This window comes from Haemaphysalis longicornis, unplaced genomic scaffold, assembly GCF_048455015.1.
Source record: "Haemaphysalis longicornis isolate Haplotype H1 unplaced genomic scaffold, Haemaphysalis longicornis Haplotype H1 scaffold_4, whole genome shotgun sequence".
In the NCBI taxonomy this organism is placed as follows: Eukaryota; Metazoa; Arthropoda; class Arachnida; order Ixodida; family Ixodidae; genus Haemaphysalis; species Haemaphysalis longicornis.
In genome coordinates this window covers 187,618,261-187,645,145 of record NW_027526361.1, presented here as the reverse complement: position 1 = coordinate 187,645,145, position 26,885 = coordinate 187,618,261, and the positions used below count along the sequence as shown (strand labels likewise).

The following is a 26,885-nucleotide window of genomic DNA, read 5'->3' as shown; positions in this document are numbered from 1 at the left end:
TTTAATTCAAATACCCTAACTGTTCTTGCAAACGAATTTTAAAGTGAAACCGTATGAGAGTATCTTTTATGTGTTTTTTGTTCCGCGAGCGAACCAACAGGGCGACGAAAAATCGTCTGCTCCAAATCGTCTGCTCCGAGTAGCCACGGCTCATAGCTCCGCCGTGCTTGTAAGGCGTCGTTCGCTTTTAGCCAATCAGGGCTCGCTCAAAAGGGACACTTTTGAAAGGGACACAAAAGGGACAAAACACGGGAATACCGCCCCTGTTGCTGCTAATCGTGTTTGAACAACCAGTGCAAATCGTAGAGTTTCATACTAGTATCAGAGTCCTTCAATGCTTCTCTGGTCATGAAACTCCCGGCCAAGTTTCGTACGGGGACAAAGGTTACCGCGAGTGGCGCTACCGCAGATCGGAGGGCATCGGGCGGCCGCCGCTGCTCTGCAGCCAGACCGGCAGGCAGGAACGCAGTAGCAGCATGCCCGTTCGCACCAAATTTTGTCGCCGCTCACAAAATGATAAGTCCATTTGAGCGGCCCACTACACGTAAAGCGAAAGCGCACTGCTGATAAGGCGGCGAGCGTCTGTTTTATGTTACTCCGTGGTCTGTTCCCTGGAAAACGCGCTCTGACCACGCCCACGGCTGCCCGGGTGAGCCTCATTTCACACACGATTTCTATGACACCCCCTCGCGCTCCTGTCACGTGATCATAAAGGTCGTGACGTCAAGACCAAACGTCACGTGGCAAAGATCGTTTCGTCACTTTCTTGTTTAACCAAAAACAAATCGTGCCGTGCGCGTTTTCTCTACGTTGGCGTCGGCGTTTGGCGGTTCGGTGCTATCCGCGTTTGGTGTCAAGGGCGGTTATTTAAAACAAGTGCAGCGTCGATCTGCAAACGTTTCTGTCAGGTAAATAAGCGAGCGAGAGTGAGGGAGAGCTATTTTCCCCTTGTTTCCGTCGTTTCGTGGTTTCGGGCGTCGCGTTCGTGCCTGGCGGTCGATCGTTCCGAGTGCGCGGCTGGCCTTGCGCGCCGGGAAGCTGACGCCCACATGTAGTAGTTATTAAGCTTACCTTACCTGTTCTTGCTTCTAGCTCAGAGTACTGGAACAACGAGAAATTTCGCAGCTACTTTGAAGCGGTGTGGCTAAGTGTGAAGGAGCTGTGGGTAATGTTTCACAGGCTTGAATTTGACGTTGTTCTAACGACAAATAACGGCATTGAAGCCCAAAACAGGGTGCTCAAGGCCCACTATGTCAAAAGCGCGAGTGGAAAGCGGTCACTGACGTCTCGGATCGCAGCCGTTGTTCGTGGCTACCTTTCGGACAACGAGAAAAGGTTCCATGAGTCGACGATGAGGCAGTCGTCACTGTACAGACCGTAGAGAGTTTTAGTACAGCGGAAAGCACCACTTTAGCGCGCCCATTGCGTTAGTGGGCACGTTAACTGTCGTGTAACGAGGCGTATTCGTTTGCGATTGCGGCGCGCAATCGTTAACGCCTGTAACAATTTTTGTGGGGGCTTTGTGCGAAGCCCGTGAGTTTTAATTGCACAGAGGTGCAGTGTCCTGGTATCTGTACAACAAAGTGCGAGTGGTCTTGTGTTCTTTGATTTCCATATTACTCCACATTGGATTGTTTACCTGTGTATATATTAGTTTGTCTTTCAGTATGTTATTTGAATTTGAATGTTTGTACACCGACACGTACCCGAGGCCTGCTCTCAAATAAATTGGTGTCTGCTTAACTATCCTGTCTCACAGATCTGTAGCATTGCTGAGAGCAGTTAAGTGGCTAAACTACACCTTAGCAACCTTAGACAGACATAATAAATGCTTCAACTTAAGGCAGAATTACAGGTACAAACAAGAAGTCGGTCACATAAACAATAAACTACCTACCTGCAAGATATTGCTTTTATTGCACTTTTGTGCATAAAAATATTGTTTTTTTCTTTTGTTTCAAGTGTACTTATTGAATTCTAATTTTACTTTCGCAGTTAATGGCCTTTTTGTACACTTGCTGATTTTATATTATTTATATTATTATATATTATTATATTACATACCTGTGACATAGTATTTATGCCAATGGGCATACTATCGCAATAAAAAAAATGTGGGGTACGCTTGCTGTCATTCTAATTCTGCCTGATTAATGTGAAGTGATGTACAGCAGCGGCAACGAAACATCCCAACTGTATGCGCCATAATGCAAGCATAATGTTTGGTAGAAAGTTTGTTTCCAGCAAGGCATTTTCAGCTGCTGCTGACACACACAAAAACATGTAAAGTTCCTTTCAGGCTTTGGTAACTGTCGTGACTAACAATAGTGCAGTAGAAGTGTGGCAGTTTCACAATTAATTTGTAAAATTGGTTGCGAACTCAGTATTCCAACACTGAAACTATGCAAGTCATTACGTTAACTTTGTTTCAGTGGATTCAGCATCTAAAGGTCCAACGAGACGAAAGGTCCAATAGTGGATATTCCGTCTCGGTGGTCATTCAGGCTCGATTGGACTTTCCGTCTCAGAGGATCTTTCGTCTCGTTAGACATTGAGGCTCTTACTATTAAATGAATGTCTGGAGCACTCTGAAGTTACCTTGAATGCCCTCTACCGCAATATAGTTGTGGGACCTTCTGCATTTTCACATGCAGTACCTTTTACACGATAATTTGAAGTGAAATGTATGCCTGGCACCTCTGATTTACGTCATAAAATTTGAGTGCACCTGCAACGCTATTGACGAAAGCAAGCTTGGTCGCGAGTACGTTGCTGAGGGTGCCGAAATATGACTCCAGTTTTTTCATTTGGACCTGTTTTATCATTCGGGCAAACCATCAGGGTTTTTCTCGTCGTTTTGTTGGAGTGCACTAGTATCAGTGAAAAAAATAATTTTCCCGACCTTCATGCCATGGCAGGCACACGAGCGCTAAGCAAACAGTCACATGTTGGTCCATCCAAAAAAAGGAGGGTGCTACGACAGTCGCCTGACACTCACCGTGTATGCGCGTGAGTGTCCGTCAACTGCTGGCAGCCCGTAAGAAGCGGTCGATGCGGATGAGGGTTGTATATTCTCAGTTCGGTCTCATCAAGGCGTCGGTTTGATGTGTCATATTTGTCATCCAGGATTTCACATATTAATCAGTTATTGAGATAAAACATCCTACTTCAATATCTTCCCTTCTGATATTTCGTCTAAATTTCGTGCCCACTTATAAAAACGACGTTATTGTGCTTCACGCTGTCACAAGAGCAAGCCCAAATACTAACTTCAAGCCTTGGAACACTTTTCAAAAACCGTCTTCTTTTCATCAATTCCCTTTCCTCATCTGTCCGCAGCAGTAGAAATTTGACGATGCCCTCAGCAGCATAGACTCAGCACCAGGACATGTGTTACATCGATAAATGGAACACTTCCCGAGCGTATGAAATGAAAATACGCTCAGGAAATGAAAATTTCCTGAGCGTATCGCTGCTCTGTTCGCGCTCAAACTTCACACGGAGGTCGCATTTTGTGGTCTATTTTGTTTGGCACTGGGAACAACAACAGTAGATAACTGTTTATTCTGCAAATACATAATATCGATCTTTGACTATGGCAAAATGGCGCCCATTATGGACGGGCAAGCTGATCTTGGATCGGTGGTGCCACCTGGGATATGCAAAATGAAATGAGCGATGACAATTCACGGTGGGAAGGAGCCGAATGAGGTAGCAGAGGATCAAAAAACCTCTTTTGTCGATAGCTTAGGATGGCCACAAATAATTACATAGCAGCTAGTACAAATCATAATACTGTACTCCTGCGGTTCATTGTTGTCGATACCGGTTACCTGGTTTCAGATAAGCTGTCGTCTTCTGTGCCAGGTTACCCTACTTTCCGAAATAAGGCTTACAATTCTTTGTTCACGTTTGCTGCTTTGTTCTCGTTTTACTTCTATTACTATTCTGTGCGTAAGTGTCTGTGCTTGTGACAAGGTGCCACGAGATCATTCACAGCATACGAAAAGGCATATCCTGTTCACCTGCAGTGATCGATATTATGGCGTCATGTCACAAGTACAGAATGTTCGCCGTTCGGCTGGCTTGAGAAACAGGTAAGGTGTGCCGTACATAATGTGCCTTATGAGAAAAGCTTAAGTCGGATGATGTCTGGTTCCTTCACTCCTGCCCGTTGTGCTTGGTGCGGTGAATGAATTTGGTTAGCTGAGTCATTGTGCGTTGAAGTTGGAGCCTGATCCGTCCTGTGGGATGGTGAGCACGAGTAGGCTCAGAGTGCACTCAAGATTTCAACCCCCTGAAAATGTTATTTCTGCATAGTCGGCCTAAAAAGACTGCATGCATGCATAGGCAAAAAAGGACTAAAAGTTGGTCTTCTGGGGGACTACTTGACTTTGCCCCAATCATTACACCCTTTAGGAACTAAATGTGAGCGGACAAACGGTTAATCTGCCACCGGGTTGTTCAGTTGCCATACTCCCCAGGGATGGACAACTATACTTCAAACAAAGGAATGAACAAGAGAGAGCGCCAAGAGATGCTGCTCGAATGCAATTATTTATTTTCATAGCGTGTCAGATGATTTTGTGTGCATGTTAATTCTAGTAAACCATGAGCGCTTGACCCGTCGTCCTTCTTTACCGTCGTTGTCCAAGTCGCGCTGTATTTTTTGAATCATTAAGGAGTGCTCCAGCTAAATCGAGAAGATAGCCCATAGTTGCTAAAAGAATCAATTGAGCAGAAGTTCATTTTTCTGGCCTAAGAGTAATTGGCGAAATTTTGTGATTTCCGGTCCAGTCTTCACACGCCATTAATCATATGATGGTACCCTGTGCCGCAAACAAACAGATTAGTCTTATAGATTTCCATAATCACAATCACACTTTCTTGTTTGTTTTGTGGTGGAACTATTTTTAGGAGGTTGACGAAAGCCATCCGGTACGGCACATTCATGTGCAACGCTTTATATTGACGCAAAGGTGAGGCCCGCACATGACTACCTGCACAGTCGCAACGCTTATTTAATTAACGTAGCGTAACATTTGGCACAACACGCTTGAACCTACCTCTATCGGCTTAATCTTCACAACAAATGCATGTCTTGAATAAAACAGTGGGCCTTAGTATTGTTGGACCCTTCGTCTCGTTGGACATTCAGGCCAAAAGCGGTTTTTATGTAGCTTGAAATAAAATTCAAGAGAACAAAGAGCAGAATGCACATTTGGTGGACACTTCAATGCCCACAGGAGGATATCTATTAAAAGGCGGGGGTAAGTGCGAAAGGGTTTAAGCGGAAGTTGTTCAGAGAACATGTCTGATTTACAGCATCCCTAAAAGGGCACTTGCAAAGTGGCCTTTTATAGTCCAGTATAATTGCTGGCTTTTTGTAAATGTGAAATTCGAACCTGTTATTAGATACAGAACCTACTTTTTGTCGTTCCTAAAGCTAAGTTACGACGTCCTTGTACATTGGCAGAAGTCTAGCCTTCATGCTGGAATAGAATAAGTGCATGGACGAGGGATAATGAAAACAAGCGTCCTGCTGTCACCATGGTCTCCGTACCCTTTCTTTCACCACCGCCGCTGCCATCTTTCGTCCCCGCAACGCGCAGCATGTTACGCGGGTAGCAGCTCCGTTGGGCGAAACAACCTCGGGCGCTAACCGAACGCCAAAGCGATCGTAACTGACCAGCACAACCGCGCGATGCTTGCAGCGGCTGCCTGCAACAATCGCTGCCCATGCAAGCATCGCACTTCACCGCCGAGTGCGCCGACATGAAGAGCGACAGCACAAAGTAATCGGTACATAGGACACAACACACCCTCCACTCCTCCACATCTCATTTGCGCATTTACCGCAAAATCCGAATGTGGTAAGTACGTCGAGCTCTACGCTCCGATGCACACAATCGAACCTCACTGTATTCGCCACATCACAGCACGGCGTTTGTTCGTGTGGTGATCTCTGGCACGTTGTTGCATGTCATTGCTGGTGGCAACGTGACTTGTAGGATAGGTACTGCAGAACTAGTGGTGGCAAACTTCGTGCTCGATTTTTCACGAGATGGATCAGTGTCGTCATGGTCACCGTTTCGTCGACGAGGGCTCAGCACGCCGGCTACACCCGTGAGCTCCCAGCACAGCACACAACGCGAAGTATAGCGTTTGCAGATCGACGCTGCACTTGGTTTAAATAACCGGCCTTGACAACGTAACACGCGGATAGCACTGACGTTTAGAGGAAGAAAATGGGGCGTCAAACAAACGCCGACGCCAACGTAGAGAAAACGCGCACGGCACGATTTGTTTTGGACAAAGCAAGAACGTGACGAAACGATCTTTGTCACGTGACTTTTGGTCGTGACGTCACGACCTTTTTGATCACGTGACAGGAGCGCGAGGGGGTGTCATAGAGATCGTGTGTGAAATGAGGCTCACCCCGGCTGCCCTCCGATCAACACCGGCGCCGCGGCGCGGTAGCGTACGAAGCTCTCCCATAGTGTGATGGCGAAGTTTCATGACCAGAAAGGACTCTGCTAGTATATACTGGAGGGAAATCTGTCGCTGCAGTCGCGGGCCGCCGTGGGCGGCGCTATTGCCGCTAGCGACGTTCCTCGCCTACTTGGCTTAGCTAGCCATATGGCTTCTTTTTTGTCTCAAAGCCAAAATCAACAAAACAGGGTAACATTTTTTCCCTTGTTTATCGTACATGAAGCTTCTAAATCTTCACTGGCAAATTAACCTTTTTGGAGGTTGAATTTTATAACAAAATAAATTTGATGCATGAACCCCCTACAGTAATATTGTTGCTTGTTTACAGCCAGAGGCAACTTTTCAGACTGTTCGTGAACCACGCCAAGGACAAGTGGAGCGTGCCTGCCCGGTACATGACGGAACGCTCGCCGAAGCGCGGCCCCTTTAGTCTACAGTGGCGCCAGATTTCCCTCTAGAGTATATTAGTATGAAACTCTATGGTGCAAATGTCCCGTGATTCGCATTAGCCACGCGCGGAGGAGTAGCATCTGGAGAGAGTGTGAGGGGGAGGCAGTGAGAGAGCTGACGTCATAGAAGCACATGCCACCCACTCCCCATCTTGCGATTTCGCCAGAGGCTCCGACGAGCGTCTTGTGCGAGCTCAGCATACTGCTTTCCCCCTAACCCTTCGCCGCACTTTCTTCCACCGCTTTCTTTCTTTCTTCGTTCACTGGGTTACAACGCCGACGCCGAGGCCGACGCCATCGCCGCCGCCAAACCACAGTAGCGACGGAGAGAGTGCTTGCGCACTAAAAAATAGCATAAACGGACCAACTCTGCAGTACGCCTTGCGTCTTTGGAAAAAGAAAACATAATTTGCGAAGTTAGGGCACTTCAACGCTGTAATGGCATAAATTTACACCATTGGCGAAAAGACGCAAAACCAAGCTTAAAAAGAATAAAATAATACAACGTCTTTCGCGACTCGTAATATTTGGCTGTAAAGAACTCACACTCTAGCCAAGCGGCATAGGAATGCTACGTATTAGTATTTCTGCAGATTTTTTATTTCCTATCGCAAAAAACAAGCGTTCATGTATATTTAATTAAATGAACGGTGCAAATTCAACTTATGGTTTGCTGTATTGCCTCAAATATGCCTAATGTAATTTTTTTTTTCCTGAACAATGTTGAACAGTACGAGGTGCGTTTCCAGATTTAGTGGTTTGAAAAAGTTTGGCTTATATAAACGTCTCGTTCAAATATTCTTTTCCCTTTTGGCTGGAAGGCTGAATCGAGGGACACACAAAGCAACATTTTCGGGTTTAAGTCTTTATAACTGCCATTTTTATTACAGTCAAACACATCGCCCTCTTCAACAAAGGGGCGAACGTAAACAAACAAAGCGACCAAATAAACCGTCTCCTCAACACCCGTAATAAAAGCTCTGCGGCTGAAAAAACATGAAAAATCATGGCGAATCATCTGCCTCCTGAACGTTGGGGCACCCGATTGGTTCAAGTATCGCTTAGTAGCCTTCCGCGATTTGTGCTATTAGGAGCGAAGCACCTTAGGACCTCGCTTTGTCCGTGGCTTGTCCCTTGGCGTCCGTGTACACAGTACTACACACACTTGCGCATGCATGCGCGAGGAGCATTGGATCGGATTGGGTTGGATTAAATTGAATTGAATTGGATTGGATTGGATTGGAATTGTATATACTGTACACACGCGTTGTCACTCATTTACATTTTTTAATTGCGATAGTATGCCCGTTGGCATAAATACTCTGCTACAAGTATAGGTTAACTCCCGTTTCGCGAAGAAACGCAAGGAGGGAGCGGTGGTGGGGTCCCCATATCCACCGATGGAGGTCAGGTGGTCTGCCAGGGTGGAGGCCTGTGCCTCGAAGGTGTCGTGTTCTGGCCGCTTGCAATGAAGGGCACGCCCACAGCAACTGTTCTGTGTCCGCATCTTCGGCAGGAGCCGTGCAGAAAGAAGAGGCCGTTCTGGCCGAACGGGGCATGGTAGCGTGGTGGCCACTCCCGGGTAACAGCGGGAGAGAGGGCTACACCAACACGAAGTCTTCGCAGCAAGACCTCCTCCCAGCGAGCGAGTCTGCTAGGGAGGTCCGTTCCATACGGTGGAATTAGAGCTTGTGTGGCGCGACGAAGATCTTCTTTCCTTAGGAAAAACTGTCCTGGGGTATCTAGTGTCAGTAAAGGAAATGGTCGTGGAACAAATGCAGTGTGGCAGGCACCATCCGCCGCAATGTCATGCGCGAGTGGAGAAATGCCACGGGTAATTTACGGTATAAGAACGGTAAGAACGATCCCCAGTGCTTCGTCCACTCGTCATGATTAACTTCGTGGAGATGCGTGAATTTTTTTTCGTAACATTAATCAAGCTTCGGGCATTCCTCAGGAGCATGGGTAAACGCACTGCTCACGATCGAATTTATACGAGTGCGCTCAGAACTTTCCAGCAGCTCTGTCAATAATGCTTGACCTTTACGATACCGCTCATCTATTTCAATTGAATGCGAGTTTCCCGGCCGCGGAGGCCGCTTTTCTGATAGAGGCGAAAAGCAAAAACGCCCGTGTGTGCGAGATTTCGCCGCACGTTAAAGATCCCCAGGTGGTCAAAATTAATCCGGAGCCCTCCACTACGGCGCGCCTCATCGCCTGAAATCAATTGAATGCGAGTAGCTTACGTCGGGAGTACGGTTACTTTAAACAATATATTTATGCGGGCAGCATTCCGACACTCTTGCGGACAGCAAATTCTGCACAGCTATAGGTTTGTATCACGAGTTGCGCTGTTAATGTGTGTGAGGCGGGATGAGGACTCAACGAGCGTGGAGGCATCTCATACGTCCTTCTCCGAGATAAATGGTTATGGCGTCCGGTGTGGCTCACTCTGATACTGTTTATATGTTTTCGTAGTCGAAACGTCTCTTGTTTTACACTGGATAGCATGCTACAGGACGTGGAGCTCTCGTTTGTTGTTCGCGGCAGCTTTACCACACATGACACGTTGTAGGGCAGTGAACATTGCGACGACTATTTGGCACAACTGCGGAATCGCTGATTGACAGAAACAAGAGGTCCCACTACAGTGTTTACTTTGGGACCTCTTTCTGTATATTGTGTTGTATGACATTCACCAGGATCTAATAAACGTTATTTCAATTCAATATCTGAGTTCAACAATAGCCCTGTAACATTCCCGCGAGAATGTTGTCTAGATGCCTTGATTTGAAGCCGTGCCCTTCGGGAGGTATCTGATAGTATCTGCTGGCATGTTGACTACGATAACCGTCTACCGATCATGGTATCATCCCTCCCGTGTACTGATTTGTGGCAAGAGAAAAACCTGGGGGGGGGGGGGGGGGGGGGAGAGATCCACGCATTGGAAGTTATTTTGTCAATACAGCGGACAATGGACAATACAATGGCCGCGCCCTAACGACCGTACCAGAATTCTGCAAACTTGGTGCCTGCCCTGTGGGACTATTCGATAAACGGCTAATGTGAACGTCATCGCGCGGAAAGGCAAGCGCCTTGTAACAGGCGCTTTGGAAAAATCTGCGATTTCCAGGCTGCACGCACTACTGAAATCGAAGAAAACGCTTGATCGGTCGTGCATGCACGTCTGTACAAACTTCCGACGACGCAATCGGCGAAGCAGGTATAGACAGGTGCCGTCAGAAGTAATTGGAGCACGGGAGCTGTGGCCGAACCGCGTAGGAGTGCCGTGTGGCTGCACCAGCGGCAAACGAAAGGACGAGAACACGCATTCGCGCCATTGCGATGGCCATAGCCCACCTATGCATCTCAAAACACTTATTTTAACCTGTATTCGAGAATTATTCGCAGCATACCATGGTCTCGGCGATGGTGCTGATATCACGTGCCCATCTATTTTCAATTAACAGAACACTACGAGTACCAGTTATGTATTGATGTTTTGTCTAAAATACGCCTAACATTGTATTTTTGTTCAACAATGTCGACAAGTACGAAGTACGGTACCCGGTTTGGGGATTTTGAAAAGTTTTGCCAAGTTTCAACAGTTTTTTTAACTTTTAGCCAGGTGGCTGAATTGAGGGACCACACATGCACATGCATGCATACATACATACGTACGTACGTACGTACATACATACATACATACATACATACATACATACATACATACATACATACGTACGTACGTACATACATACATACATACATACATACATACATACATACATACATACATACATGCAGAGACAGACAGACCAAAACGGCCGGGTTTAAGTTGCCCAAGACAGACTACCCTCTTTAAAACAACATATTGTTTCCAAATGCTCAGTTGGCAAGTTGCTTGTTCCCAGGAACTTCCGTAATCTGTAAACCATTTTTTTTTGCAAACCTATGTTGCCAAGAGCTTTTGGAAAATTCATGACAATTTCGTCTGTTCGCTTTCAAATATTTATATGCGATTTTTTTGTGCGAAACTTTTCCAAAGGCGTTTGAAAATTTAAAAAATCACGTGTTTGTTTCCGATTATTTATTACAGAACCGAAGTCATGTCCTCGCCTCGTCCTCTGGTTGTTATTGCGCTTGCTTTCTGGGTCGCTACGAATCAACACGCCCAAACCTTTTCCCTTCTGAAGAGCACTGTTGACTGTCAGGGTTTTCGCAGCGTAGACGGTCTCCCATTGCTCCTCACAGTAAATGTGCCTTTTGAATTGCTGAAGTCTTGTCCCAAATCTCCACGATCGAGGCAGTGTTTGCAGCCGCCGTCGCATATTTCCTGATGAAAGTGCCTGTAGCCGCTTGCGTTGGATAAGTGGTCGTCTGGAGATGTCTCCACGCGACTTCTTGCTTTTTGTTGAGCGGGGGGTCAGCAGCCAGGTAGGTTCGTCTTCCCCTTTGTAGTGATCGAGCACGTCTCGGTAAGTACAGGGGCGGTCTCTGGATTTGTCTGTGGAATGTGCGCCGGGTTGCGGGGCTCTCGGTGGGTAAGATCTCGAGCAGCTTCGTTGGCCCGTTCGTTGCCTTCTAGTGCCATGCGGGTGTCCATGTCAATGTGGTCAAGCCCAGAAGATTTTTTAGAGTCGAGGTTCATAAGCATGCTTAATATTTCTTGTTCGCGAACATCAGGCATTTGCGACGAAACTGCTTCGAGAGCGGTAATACAGCATTATCTAAAAAAAACATTTAAATATTTGTTAAAAGCAATAGAAATTTTGGCATTGTGGTGTGTGAGAATACCCTCAACGTTAAGGACGTCGAATCTGTCGAGAGTCGAAACAGGCAAATGCTTTACCAAACTTCCTTGGGAGATGCGGTTAAGTAGCTCGGTAGGGACTCGCGATAATAGCGCTGCTTATCTATTGGAATTTGATGTTACAATTTTTTTAGATAAAATGTCCCAGATTTTTTAAATGAGTTGCGTTCAGCTTTACCTCTTTCCTTCCGCCGCTTTATTGCCTCCTTAGCCACTGCAGTGTCACTCGAGATATCCACGGATTCTTTAGTTTGGATGCCTTTAATTATCAAAGGCACAAAAGATTGAGTGCGCTCATTGACAATGACCTTCATCCAGAAGCATAAATTCAGTATGTCAGCTTCACTAGTCAAAATGCGTAAAATTAAACGAAAGCAGACCTATACTAGCAGCAGCATCTGCTCTGTTGAAGTTAGGGTAATTGCCTGTAGGAAGCACTGATACTTACAGTAAAGAACCCAACGCGATGATAGAGAATTACAGTAAATATTTCGGCGCTCGCTTGAGGAGTAATCACGTTGTTAGCAAAAAAGTTCAGGGAATTCTTAAGCTTGTACTCACACACAAGACTTGATTAATTGATTGTGGGGCACCCACGCACCGACGCAACGCAGGCGATGAGGCACGCCGTAGTGATGGTTCTGGATTAATTTTGATATTTAACGTGCGCCGAAATCTCGAACATACGGGCGTTTCTGCTTTTCGCCTTCATAAGAAACGTGGCCGCCGCGGCCGGGAATCGAACCCGCGTCCACGTGCAAGACTTGAATGGCGGAGGTTATAGGTGAGCATTGCAACAGCTCCGCTGTGAAAAAAAGATCACGAGTGACTGAGATGTACTTTGAACTTTTGTGCAGCCTTCAACCATGTGAAGGAGGTTAAAAATTAAGCATATATCAAGCATAACTTCACCCCGGCGGCCGCGATGCTTAAGAGAAAAGCTTTTCTAACGTATGAGCGAATTAAAATCTCCTGTCAATATATGTAGAAACTGAATTAATTCAAAGCATCAACAGTAGCGTTACGAGACCTATACACACACCTCATAATATAAAGGACGTTGTTGTGGTAAGCATTACTAAACTCCCTTTCAACCCTGGTCCTTCTAGATATCTTAATTTTTGTTTAAATCACACAAACACCCCTTTCACTATATATACCAACGATCATTTATGAATGCACAGTGCCAGACGGAACACACTCGCTATCATGTACTGAATCACTTAGCCATGTTTCCGTCGAAGCACCAACAGCGGGATCATGAAAATGTATTAATGGTTCGTATTCAGGTGCGTTATTAAAGGAGCCATTCATGCATATTACAAGTTTGTTTTATTCGAGATACAGTAATCACTCGTTAACTCGAAGCTGTCAAATCCGGGGGAAATTTCGAGATAAGCGGTATTTCGAGTTAAGCAAAAAGCCGGAAACGTTTGCCCAGGTCACTGTAAAAGAAAAGCCAGTGTTGCCAGGAAAAGCTCCACTGCACGAGAGAGCTACCGTAGTAAATTGGCACAGGAATTCGCAGGGAACAAAAATTATTACCGGGGATCAAAAAAATGCGTGATGCTCGGTTGTTTCGCGTTCGCGTTCGGTCCGAGAAAGGCGTTCTCCAGCGGCTCAACACATCGCATGAGCCGTTGGTCGCCACCGGTGCATTCGACCTTGCTGAGGAGCAAGCGCAGCACGTTACGTGTTTCTGTCATCGTAGGCACTTCTCGATGCTCTTCCTCGTCTGCATTGTCATCCGCGTCGTTCACGGCCATCTCAACGATATCGGCGTCCGACAGCATTCCGGTAACGGGCACGTCCGCCTCGTAGAGCGAGCGCATACTCCTCAAAGGCGATCTCGCCGTCTTTAGTGTCACCAGTGTCACCCACGCAGCCAGTTCCCTTGCGCACTTCATTGCACAGCTCATCACAGCCGCTGAATTCTGCGCCAATATCTTCTTCGATCGGTTCCGGGGCGCGAGAAGTGGACTTTGCCTTCTGCCCTCCCGGTCAAGATTTCGAAATATCCGCTGTCCCCTCCGAAAAACGTTTCGAGATAAGAGGGGGCAAATACATAGCACTTATGGGAGGCTAAATGCCCGGCGAAAAAAAGTTTCGACTTAACCGATATTTCGAGATATGCGAGTTGGAGTTAACGAGGGTTTACTGTATTTGGTGATTTATAGTGCCCCCCGCGCTTGTACAGCAGCAAGTGATGATTTATTCACGAAGAAATTCATCAATTTAATTTCAAATTTTGATTCTCCCACTGAAACTGTGTGTTTCGGGGCTTCTGCGATGCCGCAACCAGGCAGGCCTTCAAGCGAACGTTAGTGCGCTGTTTCGTCTGCAGCGGACTGAGGAACGCCTTATTTACCGCAAGTCCTTCTAGATGGCGCCCCCATACTGCTCCGTACTGTTATTCGCCTTTGCTTTGTTTTAAGAGCAAAGCACTTTAGGACCTCCGAATGTTCGTGCCGTTGTCTGGAGTTGTCCGTGCGCACAGCGTTAAGCCATCTATCGAGAGCGGCGCACACTGTAGTACCAACCGCGGCCATCTGGGGAGAGCGGCGCTAACTGCAGTAGCAAAGAGCGCGAATTTCAATGGGGTAAAAAACGCAACTTGCGTCCCTGTGCTTCGCACTTTTGGCATCGTTCACGCCGTGGAGATGTATGATTTTTTTTACCGTATTTTCACCTGGCTTGTTTTCGTTACAGGTAGAAAGTAATCGTTTCATGAAAGATGGGGTATGTTCGACAAACAGGGTCACTTAAGACAATGTCACTTACGCCAATTAGCCAGTGCCATGTCAGGCAACCCCGAAGCACCGCACCGCTGTGCAGCTATAAGAAGCATAGTGCGCGCAGTACCAACAGCTGTACGCACTGGTATTTCTACGTTTACTTGTACTTTAGTAACTTCCATTGTTTACCCCACCATTCTTACTGCTATAAAATAAATATGCATTACACGTAGGCGAAAATAGCTCGCTCTGCAAGCTATAAGCCCAGCCTAACTTGCGTTTGCCCCTCAGTGATCGAACGGCTGCGCGTATGACGTTATATGGCCTAGTGCGGGAGATGAGCTAGTGATCCAACCTTTCTTCCTAATTATGTAGCTCATCTGGGCGCAGTTTACCTTAGAAGTGGTGTCAGTATGATTCTAATGAGGCAATCTTTCGAATGAACCAAACCTGTGTTTTGTCTACACGGGCCCTTTACGGACGCGCTTGTGATTTACCTTTAGTATTTCTGATAACACAGAAGGCTGATTTCTTGGTCAATTCGATTTTTGTTCCGCATAAAGCTTGCGCCCTTTCCTTGGCCTGCAGCCAAATAAGACGTCATGAACCATAAACGTATCGTGTACCAATCCTGTCTTGCAACCACGCAGTCTTTTTTCTTCGGAACTGCTTTCGTGTTTCCCTAACCTGTTGAGAACGCCTTCAGACAGTCACATATGCTTCCATTTCATTCGAATGCATTCGACGCGATGTTAGTTTTTACCAGGTATAGTTCACAAATTTAATGGCCACAGGTCGTGATTACCATCTGTTCCTTTACAAGCATATGCCCGTTAACGTTATTTCTAGTTATTCTTTTACAAATATTTTTGTACAGTTAAAACCACATCTAACGAAAACATCGGAAACCGCAAATTATTTCTTTAAATCGAGAACTTCGTAAAATTGGGACTGTCGTTTCACAAGCAGGTAATTCCATAAATTCGATGTCTAAAGGTAGGCGCATCCAAGCACCTCCCATGACATCTTATAATTGTGGCGGCCGCGGAACTCGCCGGTCGATAATTTAGCAATGCGTTAAAAGCCCGCTGTAAAAAAAATAACAATAAAACAGTACGGGTTCTGGGGACATGAATTTCTTGCCTGGCAAAAAAAAAAAAACTGATTTTCGCTTGCGTGGGATTCCTTAGCATTAGACGGATATACCTTTCGTAGCACACAAGCGCGTTCAATGCGTCCTCGGTTCCTTCGTGAGCCCACAGCAAAGCGCTTGAGGAAATCAATAGTGTCCATCACCTGCCCTGGAGCAGGCTTAGGAGATACGGCCGTTTTAGCAGTACCCCTCACTGAAAACCGGAACTGATGAGTTTATCCCGTAGAGCTCCATAAAAAAGAAGCTGTTAGCCTCGTTCCTTTTTTTTTCTTTTTCTGACGTGGCGCAACGATCATCGTGGCGTTCTGACAAAATACTTCCGAAATTGCGCTTTTTAAGTGTGTCTGTTTCTCAAAATACTTCATTAAATCGAAAACGACGCTGAATCTAATTAGTTAGTTCGAGTTCATCAAAGCATTGAACAGTATAGGCCCCTGCGGAGGAATCCGAATTTGTTCATTAGATCACAAAATTCGTAAGATCAAGTTTCGTTAATGGAGTTTTCACTACTTTTATTTTCACTTCCTCATAGTTTTCTTCAGAGGGCTGGTTAAGTTATTTCCGCCGTTGCCATTCTTAATATCATCTACTTTGCCAATAAACACTGATACCTCCTAGAATGCTTTGTTGGGCGTGTTGGTTCATGGCTTAAAAAAATTAAAACGAGCGCAAAGGACGAGGACATAGAAACACAGTCGACGGGACGAGCGATATAGGACTGCTATAGGAGCGCTCGTCCCGTCTACTGTGTTTCTGTGTCCTCGTCCTTTGCGCTCGTTTTAATTTACTGATACCTGCTTTCCAGGGTTTGATGTTGACTGCTTCATATTCCTAACCTCGCTAGACAAACTGCTCAGGCCACTTCAATTTTCATTCAGGGATCAGCAAATGCGAACAGCATAAGAAAAATTTTCCCCCGTTTTTTTTTTCTTTTTTCAATGGCTGAACGAGTCAACGGTGGGATGGGCTGTCTTTTTTTTTTTTTTTTTACCTGACAACAATTCTTTCCCCTTTCCGTTTCAGGAGGTCTCGGCTTGGCTGAATATTTCTGCACAATAATGAAACAACGCCCAACAAAGGCAGAACCAAACAAGACCCTCCTGCGCACGCGCGCTGACGCGTACCTTCGCGTATTTATACGTGACTGCCGTTTGGCTTGCTCGTGCCGTCTTCGAAGGGCTGGATTCGCTCCCATACATACCGCAGACGCAGCGAGCAGCCAGCCTCTTGTACAAAACTCGACAGCTGTCATGCTGCCGGATTGAGCGTAGCTCTGTCGCAACCCTGCTTACTGTAACGTCGTTCTGTTCATCGCGACGTGGATGAAACTGTTGTAAGTTTGCCTCCGGCTTCTTGACGTCTGCACGAAGACCACGTTCGCCTGCAAGCACCTCGACAGTCACGCGGGCCACCAGCGTGGGGTCGGCAGCAACTTACGATATAAGCTGACGTGCCTAACGATAATGCTAACGATAGAATGCTAACGCAGCCAATACAGGTGGCGCTGGGGAAAACGGCAATGGCGGACGAGACGGTGATCGGGCCCCCGTAGCAACATGCGCGCCAGCATCAGTACCGGCCTAAAAGCCGGTTGTTCTACTAGGACCAAATAGTTTTTTTTTTAATAACACAAACATACCTTGTTAAATGCGAGACAATATTAGATTCGTTTCAGGGTGTCTGGTGCGGCGTAAAAAGGGCCGCGTGCGTCGCAGTCCGCTGTGCACGGCTCAGGCCGCGCGGAAGTGGTTTGAGAACAATCCCGCCTTACTAGGAAAACAAACTGCTATAATAGGACGCGCCACGCTAAGATTTGGGGCATTATTGGAGTGTACGTCATCTCAGTGTACGTATTGCTAGCGGCGTGTTTATTATTTTTCTTCCTGTGTGCCTGGTAAGCCGAAGACCACGCGCACCGTGCGCGGGCGATACGTGCGTATTGCAGTGTTTTGCTTGGGTGTAGTAAAACCTAGTTCTGACTTCCTGATTAAAACCGCGAAGAAGGAGGCTCCGATTACGTCTGTCAAATGGTAAACAAACGAACGTGTTAGCATGATATGCAAAAAAAAATTATAAGCCTGCGTATTTACGCGTGCATGTAGCATGCACTGGCGTGTGATATTGAAGAGTAGATGGAAATACAGACATTCAAGTGCGCTTCTCGCTTGTGATAATTAACTTCAAATATCCTGGCTAAAATTACGTTGTGTTTATTTGACTAAATTACGTTGTGTTTATTTGACTGCCGGTAAGATTTTTAAATGCGTTGATGCTTATCACCAAAGCTAAAACGGGGGTTACCAAATGCATTCAAGAGCTGGCAAACACCAGGGTTCCCGCGAGGGGAGGTGGGTGTAATTTTATTATTGCTAAGACATCTTACTTAAACAGAATTATTTATGCTATTCAGTCATTAATCAATAAACGAATCATCACGTTTGCTTCTCGCCTTCGCGTGCAAAATGTGTTCTTTTTTTTTTTTTTGCTTTATTGAAAATAAAAGCAAGCGGATTGTACAGCCTCTGCTGCTTGCATATTTGAAAGCCGTGGAATTGAGCCAATTTAACAACACATAAGCCAAGATCGGTTGACACATTATGCGGCAATGAATTCCAATAGCATCTGAAAAAGTCGATCACAAGGTTATACAAAAAGCCTATAAAAGCGGCGCCCCAACAGGAAAGCATTATAACTGTGGCAGCTATAATTCCGTAGAGAATAATGTAAGCACCACATACGCATCCATGGGTAGGCCCGAAAGATTCCCGTTTTTTTTTTTTTTTCCACAGCGGACACCGATGAGGTCCCCAATTTTTAATTTTGCCGCGGCTTTTATATTTGCAAGAAGGTCGAGAGAATACGAACGTTTGATTGATTGATTGTGGGGTTTAACGCGCCGACGCAACGCAGGCGATGAGGCGCGCCGTAGTGGAGGGCTCCGGATTAATTTTGACCACCTGGGGATCTTTATCGTGCGCCGAAATCTCGTACACACGGGCGTTTTTGCTTTTCGCCTCCATCAGAAAAGCGGCCGCCGCGGCCGGGAATACGAACGTTTGCTTAGCCTATATTGTCCGATTATTCATACCGCATTTTCGATCAGTATACTCGCGATTACTATTTTCCTTTCGCTTCTGCGAGGCCGCAGGAATGCCGCGGGCCGCCTCCGCCGGAGCGACCAGTCCGCCGATCACCGTCTCCCGGCTTCGGACAAATTCCGCGCGGCGTCTAGCCCTTAAACTCAGCGGCTGCCGATGGGGTATCCATTCAATAATGCTTTGAAAAGATCGTTAGTGATTTTTTTTTACCTTTACAACGCGGACTGTAGCATGCACTGCTAGGTTATGGCACTTCTTTTTAAGTATTGTTGCGATGTGCGTTGGTAGTTATGCACTTAAGGTTGTGAAACGCATTCGTAAGAACAACCCTTGGACACCCAGAGAAATTACTCATGCAAAAAAAAAAAATACAACGGGAACAACAGCCTAAAATAGAGCAATTCTACTTCTGTAAACAAAAGCTGCATTCAATCAACGAGACAAGAACTAAAACGCCTGATCAAAGAACCTAAGGATGAATTTTTAAATATGCCGTTGAAGAAATTCTTGACTGAAGTGAAGGCCCCCCAAAGTTCTGGCTCTACTTCTTCCACCAAACTCCCCAAACTCTCGCAAAAAATGCCCCGGTCCTCACGAATGATAACGGTACTTTGCCCGAGTTCTCTGCTTCATTATTTCAGCAGCCAAATGGGGAATACAGAAATGGAACATATACCACTTAGGAAGGCGATATAGATTTTTTTTTACTTAACATGAATGCAAGAAAAAAGGCTCCGGTGCTGATGTTGTACCAGGAAATTTTTGTGCGGATACGCAGAATGGACACCCCAGCTCCTTATTAAAATATCACGTACGTAGTGGATCTTTCCACCGCACGGAAAACTGCTGGAATCACCGTGTTGACAGATGCCGCTCTCTCTTAGACGAGACAAGTTGCCGCCCTATCTCGCGCATCAGCACGGGCTCAAAGTGACTCCAACGTGTTATCAACAAACATTTGCTGGCCTATCCCGATACGCATGATCTATTGTTTCTGAACCAGCACGGATTCTGTCAAGGTTTATCTTACGCCAGCTCAGTTGATTGCATTTGCTCACGATCTTTCCAAAACAAAGTCGCGCCGTAAAAGTGGTGTGGTATTTATAGACCTCGCGAAAGCATTCAATAAAATGTCTCACGCAAAATTACTGGTTAAAATTGACAACCCAGTTTAAAAACACAACAGGAATACCGCAAATACCTAACAAGAACTCCTGTCGCACGACAAAAACTTTGCTGTGACAACAGAAGTCCCGTTGTTGCGACAAAGCCATCTGTTGTAACGACACACATTTTTGTCGTAACGATAAAGTCAATTTTCTCAACGACAGACATTCCTGTAGTCACAGCATATGTGTCATTTACGCTACTCTTCACAATGGGCAATAAGATTCAAACCATGTTCAACTTATGATGGAACATTAGGATCACGACAAAACAGGAATTCGGCACGACAGAACATCAAAATGAAGGCAGGATTACGACACGCGACAGAACATCAGAATCCCGACACGACAAGAATACGACAAGACGACAGTAGGACACGCGAAAACACGAGAAAACTACAAATATTTCTCTTGTCATTTTTGACTAGGAAAACGAAACTGTGGTTGTACCATCGTGCACAACGTGGTTGACGTGGTCTGCTTCCCTACTTCAAAATATGCCAGAAGAACCGCGAAACATCTGCACATTGCGGAAGAATGACAGTCCACGGCCCATGATGCGCCACACTTTCACGCAGCGGGAAAAAAGAACGAATGTACGCAACTAGTGAATCGCTGTAGGCTAGACATTTGAAACGAACGAGTCTAAACCAAGGCGCAGAGAATACGGCCCGTAACGAGTCCCGTTGAGATTACTTCGAAGTAAATTGACGTAAAGAGAGGGGAGGGCGGGGGAGGGGGCAATCTCCTCTTTCTTTCGTCTTTGGACCTTGAAACAATCGTTTCCTGGCGCGTGACGGTGACAATGCTCGGATCATATTCCCAGCTTCCAGCACTTGCGCTGGATCCCGTTACCGCGTGATTACCACGTCCTGCCCGATGTGACTTAGTTCCTGACGTGAAAAATTTTGCTCCAACGGAACGCGCAATGACAGCGGTAGGTATATACTTTAAATGTCATAACCCCTGTTTAGCGCTAACCCGCAGAGTGTACACAGGAAAAAGTTGCTGCTGTTTGTCTTAACTGCGACCTACAGCTACACTTCCACTAGCCCGCGACGATCCTCGGTTATCGGTGAAAGGACGTTATTCCCACGCTGTCAAATGGATTCTTCAATTGCACACCGAGGATAACAGCTCAAATTTGTTGCGTTTGTTTTTACATTCGTAAATAACGTTTCTTTTCAAGCTCTATTTGGCTGAGTCTCGTTAACAACAGCATTGAGGGGAAACGGGTGCGCCAGCACATGTAACGTTGTCAAGGCGTCGTACGCTTAATTGCTATCGCGGCCGCTAACGTATGTCCAAGGTTCGGCCTGCAATGGCACATGCAGCGAATAAAACACGCAATATTCAGTTTCCAGAACCATCAAAACAAGAATCACGGGACTGTTATGCTGCAAGCTATACGACGACGTAAACAACAAACGCACGCACCGCAGTGGTGCAAAAGCCCCATAGCGTACCGAGCTGTGTAAAGCTTCAAAGTGAGTGACACTCCAAACGCAAGCAAAAACGCATACCCGCCACTTACCTGCACTATGTAGTCAGGAACATCTTCGTGTCTTTCAAACGACGTCTCGTTCGGGCTGACAATGTACAGGAGATAGCCCATGCGCCTGGCGACATCGCGCGTGAGGTCCATGTTGTCCGTTCGCTTGTCGGCGGCGGCGGCGAATACTGCTGCGCCGGCCGCAAGTATCCACCGAAGCGTCACGGCCGTTTATCGCCGGAGCTGCGCGTAACCGGAGGAGCTGATCAAAGGCCGATTCATTTATACTTATCTTTTGTTCACTTTCGTTTTCTTTTCCTCCTACTCCAATTCGTATCACGCTTCCAGATGAAGCGGCCTTGCGATGAATAATCATCACGGAAAGCTCCGTAATGGGACTGCTGCAATCCAGCTGGTTGCGCAAAGAATACACGTGTGCTGTACCAACTTTTCTTGTAAGTGAGGAAATCTACCGGCCCGAAGGGAAACCTCTTTTGACAGGCACCTCCTCTTACGAGCGAATCATTATTAGCGAATCATGGCTCCATGCCAACAGGTTACAAAGCTAAAAAGCTGGAGAACTGGGGCACTGTTGCTGAACGGATTTGTGCTGCCATCTATCGAGTAGTGGTACAAGCAGGCTACGAGTACTTTTTGTCGGAACGCCAGAGGGTGCGCAGTGTTGACTCGTCGTATGAGGGGCGCGCTTTTTAATTTTGCGTAGCCAGCACTAAGACGCCTCGTCTGTCCCTGAGCACCACTAACAAATTGTACTGCGTGTTAAGGCGATGAATCAGCGTTTTTCAACTTTTCCCCCGAACACACCGATTTCGTCATTGTTCCGTCACTGTTTAATGTGGGCGTAACATTTCCGTTTTCGTTTACAATATGATGGCAAACTATGCAAATTCGCTCCGAACACTGCCAACTATGCCGTTCTCCAGAGAGCGATTACCTCCTTATCGCACTACCACGGGCGCAGCCAGGGGGTGTTTCGGTGTCAGAACAACCCCCAATATTGTTTTAGTGCTGCATTCCCTCCCTCCTTTCAGGCTTTTTTCTCCCATGATATGCACATGATATGCGGGCAAATTTTCTCCCATGATATCATCATCATCATCATCATTTAATTACCCTTAAAGGCCCTGTCTTGGGCATTAGATAAGGGGGGGGGGCATAAACGAGAGCTTCCGATGGTCATGATAAAACAAGGGGAAAACACAGGGGCAATATCAAAGCACCGTAAACACGACAACAGCAAGAACAATAAGACTACATAAACATGACAACAGCAATAACAGGAGGATCGCACAAATGGGGGGAAGCGAAAAACATGAAAGCGTATACATGTTCGGAGAAACAAAAGAAAAAACAAGACAGGAGGAAAAACAAATGGAACACCAAAGAGAAAGATCGGGCAACATGTAAAGCAGGGAAGCCGTTTGGGGGAGAAACAAGAAGGGACTCATCCCAGCAGCCGTTTGACTGCATGGGGTAACAATGGCTTAAAAAAAAATAAAACGAGGTAACAATAGGGTAACAATGGCTTAAAAAAAATAAAACGAGGTAACAATGGGGTAACAATGGCTTAAGAATATGCGGGCGAATTGTACCAGAAAAACTGGCAAAGCTGCATGCACAATGCCTAATGACCGCGAGTGTACCGGAATCTTGGAGGAGCGCGAACATCATCCTAATCCATAAGAAAGGTGACATGAAGGACTTGAAAAATTACAGGCCGATCAGCTTACTGTCAGTCGTCTACAAGGTACTTACCAAGGTAATCGCTAACAAAATTTCTGCCACCTTAGATTTCAATCAACCTAATGAACAAGCAGGGTTTCGTACAGGATATTCAACAATGGATCATGTTCACAGGATCAATCAGGTGATAGAGAAATGCGCGGAGTATACTCAACCCTTATATATATATATATATATATATATATATATATATATATATATATATATATATATATATATATATATATATATATATATATATATATATATATATATATATATATATATATATATATATATATATATATATATATATATATATATATATATATATATATATATATATACCTTTCATAGATTATGAGAAAGCCTTTGACTCTGTCGAAACCTCAGCAGTCATTCAGACATTGCGGAATCAGGGTGTAGACCATTACGTAAGAATACAAGAGAACTACAATGGGTCCACAGCTACCATTGTCTCCATAAGGGGAGCAGCAAAATTCCTATAAGGAAGGGCGTTCGACAAGGAGACACAATCTCTCCAATGTTATTCACAACGTGTGTACAAGAGGTGTTCAGAATATTAGATTGGGAACAGGTGGTCGTGAGTGTTAATAGAGAATACCTCAGTAACCTCAGATTTGCTGATGACGTTGCCTTACTAAGACACTCGGGGGACGAATTGCAAAGCATGATTACCGCACTCGAGAAGCAGAGTAGAATCGCGGGCTTGAAAATTAATATACAGAAAATTAAAGTAATGCTTAATAACATCGGGAGAGCGCAGCGGTTTGAGATAGGTGGCGAGGCAGTGGAAGAGGTGAGCGAATATATATCTATTTAGGCCAAGTTGTGACCCCGGATCCCAACCATGAGGAAGAGATATATAGAATGATAAGAATGGGGTGGAGTGCATTCGGCAGGCATTCTCAGATAATGAATGGCAGCCTACCATTGTCCCTGAAGAAGAACTTGTATGACAGCTGCATCTTACCCGTACTCCCCTACGGGGCAGAAACTTGGAGGCTTACTGAGAGGGTTCAACTTAAATTGAGGACCACTCAGAGAGCAATGGAACGGAAGATGATAGGTGTAACACTAAAGGACAAGAACAGAGCGGAGTGGGTCGGGGAACAAACGCGTGTTAAGGACATATTAGTAAAAATATAGAAGAAGAAATGGACGTTGGCAGGGCATGTAATGCGAAGGGAAGATGACCGTTGGACATTTAGGGTAACAGAGTGGATCCCTAGAGAAGGCAAGCGTGGCAGGAGAAGACAGAAGGTTAGATAGGCAGATGCGATAAAGAAGTTTGCGGGGATAAATTGGTAGCAGTTAGCACAGGAGCGGGATAATTGGGGATCCATGGGAGAGGCATTTGCCCTGCAGTGGGCGTTGACAGGCTGGTGATGATGTGCACACCACATTGATAAATTACAATATAAAAACGAAAATAAAAAGCGTTTGTTTTCTGACAAAAATGGTTCCTCAGAGCCTTGTGTGCACACGTATTTTGAGTTGACGTTACAGTGAACCAAACAACTAGCCTTTCGGCTTCATTAAAGGGACCCTGAAGTGATTTGTAAACATTGCGGGATTACTAGCGGAAATTGTAGTCCGGAGTCCATAGGCTATGTTTCGACCGCTCTGAGTACGTTTATGCGAATTTATTTAGTAGAAAAATCAATTCGGAAAGGCTGTCCTCCTCTCTACATCCTAGTCCATTCTCTGTGGCGTTGTCGTGTGACGTTTAAGGAAATGACTTGGCTTGACTGCGCTACTGCACGGCTCGCCGACCTTCCGACAGAGTCAGTCGGTTAAGCGTTCATAGTCCGCCGACCGCCGACGGGTCGTCGAAATTCGTTCGCTCAGTTGAAACTAAAAGCCACGACACGTTTGTGAATGGGAGAATGTGCCTTTCTTTACTTTGTTAGTTTGTACACTGTACCCAGCTCCGAGTCCAGGTCGATCCACACAAGCGCTGCACAAGCGCACATGCGACGCTCTCTCTGAGTGGTGCACTAGTAAGAAAATCTAAGACCACTTGTAGGCGGGAGAACAGACAGCGAAGTCAAATATAGGTACTAAGGAAATAAAATCAACTGAAACTTTTACCGTACAGCGTAAAACTAGGGAGCAGGAAGCACTTTTTTGCGCTGGGTGAACAAGCACAGCGGTCAGTAGCACGACCACACATCTGCGAACGCTTTTCCGTCAATGAAATGCAATTGCTAGACGTGAGACACTGAAAATTTGGGGGACGCTTACTGCACGAGCGCTATACAAGAAATAGTCACCTAAGCTGCTTGAAATGTTAAACAAAATAAAAGTGTAAAGTGTTTATACATTATATACCTTATTTTTCCAACGGTGGCAGCGTTGGCCTGTTGCCGAGTGGTGTTGAGCGCTAGGTGTATTATTTTGTAAGTCACAAGTTAGAATCCCCCAGTGTACTCTGTTTTTTTTTTTTTTTTTTTTTTGTAAGTTGACTTTTTCGTTTTCGGCCGTTGTTTTGTATACTGAGTTCATCATTTTTGGGCCATAACGTTCACTGCTCCACGAGCGAGTTCGCAGAACGCGCGCAGACTGACACTGACGCGCTAGCGAGTTCTCATTGGCGTTATGTTGCCATAAGCACCGACTGCTTGCGGGCAGTGGGCACAGGCCAGAATCAGCAGACCCTTGGCCTGGTAACACGCTTTTTACGATACAGGCATGAGTGAGGCAAGCTCCAAATACGTGGGGAAAACGCATGGAATTTCAGCGTCTGCGGTGACGCGTTCATCGACTGCGCAGTCCTCGGCTAGTGATTGCTACGATTCCAAGCCGTCCTGGGAGGCTTATCTTATGCATTTTACAGCCGACAACATGTTCAGAAGTGCGGTATGACGATTACTGAGATATCGAGAATGCCCATCAGATAACGTCGAATGTCAAGCATGTTGTTTTACAGAACCGAAACCAAACTTGTTTGAATAATAATCGTGGGCATCGTCCAATCACGGTGCTTCTCCTCCCGTCCCCTACCAAAAAACACCATATATGGGATCTTATGGGGCCCATATATATGCCATTATTGGATATGGGTATATGGGGATATGGTGATATGGGGGGAAACATATAGGGCTTCTTTCATATAGGGATTTCATATGGTGTCACAGACCCGTATATTTTACATCCCCATATAAAAAGCTCAAATAACTTTTGTTTCGCTTGTTTACACGTGTGAACACAAATATTTGCTGTGGTGAATGTCCTAGCCGCGTTTTCCGGCTTCTCTTTGCAAGGAGACAGTGGGGTTTGTGCTTTGTAAGGCATTTATTGCCACATTTGTGTACAAAAACACACATGCAGAGCTGAATGATGAACAAATTTATTGCAGAGATGCGCTTTTATTTTAAGTCTTTACGCATCTCTGCAATAAACCAGTTCATCTTCAAGCGTCGGGTTTTTGCCGGCACGTCGGTGTCCACTTGACCTATGAAGTGGTCGAATGCACCTGAAAGTGTACGTTCACATTAATTTGGTAAGCTTAATTGCAATGAGGTGAAAACTGGTTAATATACACTTAGCAAAAACAAGTATCCCAGCAAAGACACTCACTACCAACGGCGTGCAGCTGGGGTCACTTAGGAATTACTACAGGCGCTAAGCGGACACTACAATGTGCGCACGTGCGCGCCGAACGCACGGCGTTAACTAGACCGGTGACAACCAAACAAAAACATTACACCATGGGGTAAT

General features: G+C 45.8%; 1 protein-coding gene across 3 annotated transcripts in view; it reads right to left on the bottom strand.

Moving 5' to 3' along the window:
* The window catches only part of LOC144179583 (alkylglycerol monooxygenase-like), a 167,573-nt gene that overhangs the window by 62,250 nt on the left and 78,438 nt on the right, over positions 1 to 26,885 (bottom strand). The window contains exon 2 of one of the 3 annotated variants that reach the window (XM_077707994.1): positions 21,441 to 21,641. In XM_077707994.1, the coding sequence (XP_077564120.1) occupies positions 21,441 to 21,551 (111 nt within the window). In that variant the 5' untranslated portion in view covers positions 21,552 to 21,641. Of the gene's footprint in view, positions 1 to 21,440; positions 21,958 to 26,885 lie in introns of those variants that run through there. The other 2 variants (XM_077707995.1, XM_077707993.1) reach the window with 2 other exon arrangements.